General features: G+C 31.2%; 3 protein-coding genes across 3 annotated transcripts; 1 reads left to right on the top strand and 2 right to left on the bottom strand.

Moving 5' to 3' along the window:
- Positions 1-497: 497 nt before the first annotated feature.
- On the bottom strand, positions 498-1375 carry LOC101502259 (uncharacterized). The gene is made up of 2 exons (XM_004503577.3): positions 927-1375; positions 498-823 (listed from the first exon to the last, which is right to left on the bottom strand). The coding sequence occupies exons 1-2, from the start codon at positions 1311-1313 to the stop codon at positions 818-820; spliced, it is 393 nt and encodes a 130-aa protein (XP_004503634.1). The 5' UTR covers positions 1314-1375; the 3' UTR covers positions 498-817.
- Positions 1376-3855: 2480 nt separating this feature from the next.
- LOC101501710 (uncharacterized) lies at positions 3856-4887 on the top strand. Its single transcript, XM_004503576.4, has 2 exons — positions 3856-4529; positions 4675-4887. Exons 1-2 carry the CDS (start codon positions 3942-3944, stop codon positions 4678-4680), a joined length of 594 nt encoding a protein of 197 aa, XP_004503633.1. The 5' UTR covers positions 3856-3941; the 3' UTR covers positions 4681-4887.
- A 46-nt stretch (positions 4888-4933) lies between these two features.
- Positions 4934-7934, bottom strand: LOC101501396 (uncharacterized). The gene is made up of 6 exons (XM_004503574.4): positions 7705-7934; positions 7545-7606; positions 6685-6820; positions 6481-6553; positions 5596-5661; positions 4934-5390 (listed from the first exon to the last, which is right to left on the bottom strand). Exons 1-6 carry the CDS (start codon positions 7842-7844, stop codon positions 5178-5180), a joined length of 690 nt encoding a protein of 229 aa, XP_004503631.1. The 5' UTR covers positions 7845-7934; the 3' UTR covers positions 4934-5177.
- Positions 7935-9164: the final 1230 nt, after the last annotated feature.

Here is a 9164-nt window from a genome sequence, read left to right as displayed (position 1 = left end):
GTCAACATTTGGATGCTTCGTTATTACTTTATGTTTTTGGCTGTCAAACTTGGCATTCCTACAGAGTCTGTCAAGAGTATGTAAGTTTCGGTTGATGCACCCTTGGCTTTAGTGAATAGAGTCAGTTTCAGTAATTTTAATAATTTTTTAACTCTATCTATTAGTGTATAAGACGACACATTAAATGCTTATAATAAAGCACCACAACCTAAACCACTCTCAAAGACAAGGAAATCTAAAAGGGTACTCAAAACAACTATAACAACTCATAAGGGGAAATTAGTCTAGCAAGTGAAAGTGTTACAAAGACACTTAATGTGTCACTTCGTGGACTAACACAATGATTAAAATAGCTTATGTCTTACAATTTTAATGACAATTCCATAGAACAATTTAATGATTTATCAAATATATATCCTAGGCATAAGAGCCAGATTGCTGATAATTTGGACATGATACAGTACTAGAAAAAAAAGTGAAAATAAAGCTAGAACCAATTTTAACCACACACCAAACAGTTTTATTCATATATATATATATAATATGTAGGAGTATCGATCTTACTTCGATCACAGTACATGCATTTGTTATTGGTAAACTTGCACCATAACCAAACTACATTGGCTTAATTTCATACATCAAATTACATTCATTTTTTATTTTTAAGATACTTTTGATTGGTTTTTTTGTTACAATTTTATACTTTAATGTAGCTACTTATTCATACTGGCCAACAATCACACAATATATTGGACTCCCAGTTGCATATACTGATCCTCAAACTCCAACTTATTATTAGTACAGCTTCTCCTCAAATTCAGTTCTGCATACACACACAAAAACAAAGTTTCAAGAGTCAAATACATAAACTTTTCAAATATTATTTTAATTTCTTGCATTATAAGGTTAATAATGTATATACTTGCCTTCCTGTTGTGACAATGTTCATTGTCACTGTCACTCTCATCACTGCTACTGTCACTGCTGTGACCTGATATGCCATCCTTGATCTTCTGGAACAAGTTGTTTCTCTTGTGCTGCCTCCTATTTCTCCCCTGGCATTTCACGGTGGTACTAGAAGCACCACTGTTGTTGAATGTTTGGTTGCATTTTTTAGTTTCACTTTTGGAAACTAAATTTCCTGACTGAGAAATCACCTCAGTTTTCTTGCTACAGTATTGGGTTTGTGTTCCCTCATTGGGGTGCCCTTTGAACAAGTCAGTTACCTTCTGTCCTAAGGAACCATGTTGCTGCTGGGTTTTGTGTTGTTGGCAGCTTTGTTCACAGATTTTATAGCACTGAACAGAGGCCATTGCAAAAAGGTTGTTTCTTGTGGTTTGCTTGTTGCTTATGCTTTGAAGTTTTCAGTATCACTTCACACATATATATAAGAATTAGAAATAACAAGGCATTGTCATTGTTAAAATCCGACAAAAGTTGATATTGTTAGTTTGAGTTTGAATTTAAAATCTCGCACGTGTGTGTGTAAATTTATTGTAGTATTTATTCTCTTTTCAAGTTACAAAACAAAGGTATTTTTTTTGTAATTAATTATTCTCTTGCACCTAATTGTATAGATTAATCATTTGAATAAAAAAGAATTACAATTGACAATAAAACTATCAATCAACAGTTATAACATTCATATTATTATACATAAAAATTAATTATATCATTTAAAAGCTGGTTAGAGTTAATTTTTATATGTTTAATTTATTAAGTCTTCACTAACTTTATGAGAGCATTTCATATATTTATTTTGTATTTTTTTTCACTAGATCAAAATATAATTTATTTTCAATTTAAATAAATATTTTCTCCCTTTCACGTCTTTTATCAAGATTCTAACAAAAGTGCTATTGGGCAAGACATTGATGGGTTAATCGATACATCATCAATCAATGAGCAAACTTGGAATGTATCTACCTTTTTAAATTTGGATTGAATAATATGGCAATATTTTGGTATTTTATTCTATAATGTCATCACCTTCTTATCATTTTTGCCCACCGAATATATGCCAAATTAATTTCGTTCAGAAATTTTTAAAATATTAAGCAGAGATGAGAATCGTATCGTAATTGTTAATCGCCCATTTCAGATGGTGCTAATAAAACTTGATTTTTTTATGCTTTTTTTTAACTTTGACCATTTTTTAGTTGAATTCTTTAAGAGCATAGAAAGGTCTCACAAGTTTCAATGTGAAAAAACGCTTCTTATACTATACAATATACATGGATACCAACAAGACCTGTTCAAACGGAAATATTTTTTAGGAACTTGTTATGAGAGTAGTACTTCCAATCATATAAGTGGATCCTACTATGTTACGTTAATTATTTTTATGCAATTAGAACAAGTTTATTAACTAGAAAAAGAAGAGGGATTTTTACTCAATACGTAAAATACGTAAAATGTTTTTAAATAAAATAGAAAATTAAGTCAAGAAACATAAATTTAGATAGACATTCAGATATTCTTTTGTTAGGAATTATGATTAGTTTCACGAAAGATGTGACAAAGAGAAATATTTTAATCAGAAGATGAAAAAGAGAGTGAACTACTTATAAGATAGGTTTGAGATTTCGTAGACTATATGACACACTTATAATCATGTTAATCAAATATTTAGAATCACTTTTAAATATAACATTTTTTAAATTCATATTTTGAGTCATCCTAACACTGTTAAAAAGAGTTTAAGCTTCAATATAAATAACATTTCTAGTGGCTACATTACCACAGTAGCAAGTGCAATAACTTTGATTACCATAGAAATTGTTGTTACGTTAATTTCAGACTACTAGTCCACTTTTTATTTTAATGGTGCAACATTTGTTGAGTCATGGCACAACACTTAGAACTCAAATTTGCTCGTTCAAATTTTTGAATGAGGGAAATGGTGAATTATGTGATTATCAATTCGTTATTTTATCTAGGAACGAGACTTCATTTTATTTTATGTTTAGGGTAAGATTTGGAGAAATATTGTATGGTGTAGTTGCATGGACCAATAATACTATTTTGTACTTCTCATAAAAAATATATTTTGTATAATAAGGGGCTAATCTCATAGCGATGATGATACTTTAATTTTTCTTATATTTCATGGTTAGTTTTGGGTTGGATTTGGCTGTTGCAAAATTGTTGCGTTCATTCTTTGTAGCTCATCTCTTGTATTGCTTCTTTTTTTTTTTGGGCTAAGTTTAGTACCACTAAACGTAGTCTTTTTTTTTTTTATCAATAATTTAGTTGGCTTATTACAAAAAACTTAAGAAATCAAAATGACAACTTAATCACTCCATACATTTATACTTTTTATTTGTATTTATTTCGTTTCCATTTAAGCCGTAGATGAATTGGTGCAAAATCAGGATGAGATATGTTGTCTCCATTTGGATGAGAAAGTCATAGTAAAATTACAAAGTTTACAATTCCCTTATATGTGAGATAAAAAGAAAAAAAAAACACAATTTTTTCACACACAAAAAAAAAAGGAAAAATAAGAAAAACATTTCTGAACAATTTACAAGACATCTATAATTTACGGACAATAAAAAAAAAACGAACAATTCTAAAAACAAAAATGACATCTGAATTGTTTGCCAAAAGCAAAAACACCATATTAGCATTTATTCTTTTATAAATAAAAAAATAAAAATTGGTCCACAAATTGGATGGGAGCTTATTCAAGTTGTCTGCATGATCTAAGATGCTAATTCCATGAAATGATTAGGTTCTTTCACATAATTTATTTGGCAATATGTTATGAAATGACCCAGAGAATAAGTTCTGTTTTCTCTCTTGCTGATTAAATGATATGACTACTTTTATTGAGGCCATATTTCGAATAGCATAATTGAATTGTTAATTTATTTCTCCACTATGGAAGGAGAGGATGAGTCCTCACTCACTCTTGCTATGCCAATAAAAGGCCCTTAATGCACAAATACCCTGCAAACTTCAAAGAAATAAATCAGAGTGAGCAAGCAACACAAGCTATTGAAATGGCTTCAGCTCAGTCTCAGAAACCTAGTACTACCATTGATGTCTGCCAACCGAAACCCCAGCACAGTTCGTTCGGCCAAAAGATTTCCGAAATAACTAACAAGGCTTTCAAAGGACACCATGCCCGCCATGGCAGTAGCCAGAATCAACTTCAATCCTACAGCAACCAAATTCAGGTTGAATCAAATGGCCACAATGGCTCCAAAACAGAAACTCACCACTATGGTCAGACTCAGACCCAACATGACAAGAAGCACGGTGTCACCAAAACCCATATCACCGTTTGTGTGGTGCAAGCCGAAATCACTCAAACCAAAGAGAACCCTTCTCCTTATGGTGCAAGTGCAACTACAACATGCTTTGGGACTCAAGCTAAGAAGAATAGAGAGATTAACAACAGTAAGAAGGAAACGAATTTGTTCAGGAAGATTAAGAATGGAATGTCCCGCCATAAAGGTGAGGGAAACAGCAGCAGCAGTGACAGCGAAAGTGACAACGAGAAGAAGTGTCCAAAGACAAAGGCAAGTTCTCAACTCTTTAGCCCATCCAGATAATCACATGAAAACGAAAATGTATTATATTAAATGCATGCATGTTGGATTAGACATAGATTTACTGTTTCATTGATTTGTCTATTGACTTGTCTGTTATTGATTGCATCTGCAGCATTGATGCATGGAACTAGAAGCTGCAAACAAGATGCAACAAAACAAAGTTTGTTTAATTAAATGGAATTACATCTTTATAAATAAAGAGTGCCTTTATAATTTTATTATGTCGTTTTTGTAATAAACATAATCGGGGTTAATAAATGTCAATATTTGACTTGTATGTGTGTCCTTTATGATGAATAATTGATGTTAACTTTTCATATTTTCACTGGTATGTTCTACGGTAGGATCTTAAATCCCTATCTCACCAAGTCTAACACTGAATATGTAAAACTGCATTAAGTTAACAACCCCATCCTCACCAAATAGGTTTCAAATTATGTCAGCAACAGATTCATATATGTCTACTCTGCTAGCAAGGAAAAATAACTTGACCAAATCACGAAAAATACAATTACGGCCCACTTGAAAGAACAAGGCCCAGATTACTACCAGCTAGATACAACAAAGAGTATATACAAACCTAGGTACTCTAGAAAATCAACAAAAGGGGCATCATCATCCTTCAAGAGATTTGGAAATGAAAGCGACAATGGCCTTCGATGCAGCAACTTCGGCATCATCCTGGGTGGAACCATTTGCTTGCAGATACTTCTTACCAATTTTGAAAGAGTGATCACCACCATCGATGACATGCAGCTCATTGGGCGCTTTCATCTTCTTCCGAGTGGTTTCTAACTTCTCAAGTGGACAGAGACCATCCTTGCTCCCCTGCTCAACACAAACACAAGACTGGCGTTAGGAGAGACATTAGCATAAACCAAAAAAAATTATGGGTGCATTACAGAATACCATACTGATAGAAATTGAAAAAAGATTCATGGTTCATTAAATAGACTAACAGTGTATAAAATCGGAGAGCTATAACTACAGGACTATACCAAACTGCAATGATAAATTAGAAAAGGAAAACTACCTGTACAAACATTGTAGGAACTGTTAATTGTAACAGTGTTTCATCTCTAACTGCACCATTGATTCCCTGAAACAGTGGAAACGAAATTGATGTAATTCTTAGTTATATTATTTAAAATTTGACCTTCCGTAGTAATGACAATCTCTGATTCAAAAAACACCCTAAGAAAACCAATGCACCCGTGTGCCAACCATTTCTAAACAGAAAACTGAAAGTATCACAACTGCAAATGATGGTGCCAGCCATAGAGAAACGAAAATGAAAATATTCAAAGAAGTAGCCTATCAAAGATTAAAGAGCTCCACACACATGCTCCGAGGATGACAACTTCATTAATCGAGTTGGCAAATTAAGATGGCTAGCGTAAGGTCGAACTGACCTGTGCAGTGAAATGCTAGAGAAAAGCAAGACAGTTCAAAAGAATAGAGATTAATGAGTAAACTTTAATTATCAACAAAGGGATAAAGTCAATGTTGTGGCTCAGTTGACAACATACGTTAAGCTTGTAAGTGAGAGGATCAAGGTTTGATTTTCACATAACACACTGCCTTGAGGAGGGGCAAGAAGCTTCAAGTGTGACTAAGTTCCAAATTGAGGACAGTTTCATGGTCGATCCAAAAGGTTGAAGCAGTGAGGGATACTGGGGGAGCCGTTGAGGGCCAAAGACCCTATTTCCAATGGTTTAATAAAAAAAGTGCATGTTGAAGTTTCAACAAAATCACAAATGGGCCAAGGCATTCACCCAAAAATATAAACAAATAGTTTGAAGTTTGAACATTTCTTCAGAACACCAACACCAAAGTAAAAGGGGCATAGATAACATATTCAATAAGTGTACTTTGCAGCTCAAAGATTAGCATTAAATTATCAAAAAGAATATCAAACCTTTAACGGGTAGCCCAAGCATACTACAGCAGAAACATTGATGTCTTCCATACTAGCCACCATGCATCCAACTCTATAATAAAATAAATATGAGATAATCATGTCATAAATATCTTGCAGCAAGTGCAAATTATCTTTATCAAGACTTCCTCATGCCAACATATATGTCCAAATTAAATTTTTAAAAATGTAACAACAACGCACCTCGAACCCATTGATTTGCCAGCCAGTATGAGAGGATGACCAGGGTACTTAGTTGCAGTTTCCTTCACAATATTTGAATGAAATTCCACCAATTTTTCTGCCTTAGGAGGAGCCCTCTTTTTCCCACCAGACATATCTAGCAAATGGCAAACCCATTAGATTCACTTATAGTTAAAAATTCATACATTAGACAAAAAGAACAATCTCAAGGTTCACTCTACTAGAGATCATACGTTTTAACTAAATTAAATGCAAAATCTAGATAATGAAAGTACCATACTTTTAAGTTTCGGTTTGGATTGGCTTATACAAGCACTTGTAAGACAGTTGGGTAGAACTTATGAAAATAGCTTACGACATGTCCATAAGTTGTGTTTTCAGCTTATTTTCATAAGCTCTCATGATACATTATGAAAACATCTCCTAACTTATATTGAGTAAACAGTAATTTTTGGTCCCTAGATATGCGGAAATCTGTCACATTAGTCCTTAAACAGCAATTTTTTATAGCCATTTTGGTTCTCGGATACATCTTTAGTTAGTCGGTTTAATCTCAAATGTGTTTTTCGTTGGTCAATTCAGTCCATAAAATTACTATAAAAAAAAGTACATTAGGAATGTATTTTCGATTTCGATACACTCGGGGACTTAAGTGACAGCGTGTCACACATTCAAGGTCAAAAACGACTGTTTACTGAACTTATTATGAAATGAAAGTAGTTTACTTATCTTTTGTTACATAAATAGTATATAGATAGATAGATAAATATTTAATGTTATAAGTGTTAAATTAATGAGTTAATCCAAAGAGGGCTATTAAATGAATGGAATGCAATGAAATTGATTGGAAAGAAACTCACAAGGGTAGTCAAAGGTGACAACATCAGTAGCTTGCAGATCCTCCTTCAACAAATTCTTCCATCTATCACAAAAAGAGAGTGAGAGAAGCTTTCACAAAAAGAGCCTATAACAAGATTCAATCCATTTTATATATAAAAGAAATAAAAGTGAAAATGAAACCTTAGCATCCAATCAGAAGAGGAAGGAGCACCGGCACCGTGAGCGAAAATAACGACCGGTGACAATATTTGCAGCGCTGGTGCTTCAATGTCGACGTGTTTGCTCTGACGACGTCGTTTTGCAGCGGGCGACGGATCCATGTCTTAGTTTCGTTTCGGAAAAGAAATAATCCCAAAAATGATAACCTCCTCCTTATTAGTCCTCACACTAGTACTGATTTTCGCGCCAAATGCGAGGAGGTTTATAAACCGATAAATAAAATAAAATAAAAAATTGTTAATTAAACTAGAACTTAACACACAGATAAATAAAAAATATCATTTATAAATAATTATATAAATCAAAATTCTAAGATATATAAACATACGGACCTTAAAAATTATATATTTTTTTATTTCTTAAAAATGATATTTATTACCACTTCTCTTTTTTGAATAAGATCAAAATCTCTTGGTTGACCCTCTCGTGTCTTCAAATATTTTTAGTGGTCTCTAGATAGTTACTACCCCTAAATAAATATAAAATCCTTTTAAAAAAATGTATCTCTATTTATAAGTCATTTTTTAATTTTTTTTAATTGTATTAGTTATTTATTTTACTAATGTACTTCCAATTATGTAGATTATTTTTTTGTTAATTTATCTTTAAATATATTATATCTTTTTCTGGGATATGTAATAAATACTACAATAAAAATATGAACTAACTATATTTTTTTTTAAAGTAAAATTCATAAAACAATTCAAATTATCAATAAATTTAACATTAAAATCAACTTTATTAATTAAAGTGATTCCTAAAAGGAGTTTATACTGATATAAAAAAATAGCAACATGATAAAACTATTATGAGCATGTTTGATTTTTCATTTGTAACTTTAAATGTAATTTTGTAATAGAAAAGTGGGTTCACATTATATTTCAAATTCTACAAATTTAATTTTGCTCTAAATTTGAGTTTAGCCAAAAGTAACATAATTGGTACTTTTAAATTATCCATTTTACATTTAGAAGTATAAAATAAAAATAAAAACTTTCTACCCATTTTCACACTAACTGCAAAACTCACATTGTATTATAATAAAATATATAAAAAAAAAGTTAATAAATACACATTTAAAAATATATTTAATTATATAATCCAAACAAATTTTATTTTATAAAAGGATATTTATAACAAAAAATCATCTAAACATAAATCACATTAGACTATTATGTAACAAAATTGTTCATCCGAGAGTCAAATTAAACTATTAATTTTTATTTCATATAATATTAACTGTGTAATTTTATAAAATATATTGCATCCATATCTTTTTAATAATTATATATTATTTATCTAATAGTAACTTATGTAGTTATTTTAATAATATAAAAAAATTAGTGTTTGCAAAAAAATTAATTTTTTTTAGATTTTTTAAAATAAATTTATTAAATTTTTAAAATTATCAACACAGATTT

This window comes from Cicer arietinum, chromosome 6 (genome assembly GCF_000331145.2).
Source record: "Cicer arietinum cultivar CDC Frontier isolate Library 1 chromosome 6, Cicar.CDCFrontier_v2.0, whole genome shotgun sequence".
NCBI classification, from domain to species: Eukaryota; Viridiplantae; Streptophyta; class Magnoliopsida; order Fabales; family Fabaceae; genus Cicer; species Cicer arietinum.
The sequence above is the reverse complement of the archived record's forward strand: the minus strand, read 5'-3'. Positions and strand labels throughout refer to the sequence as shown.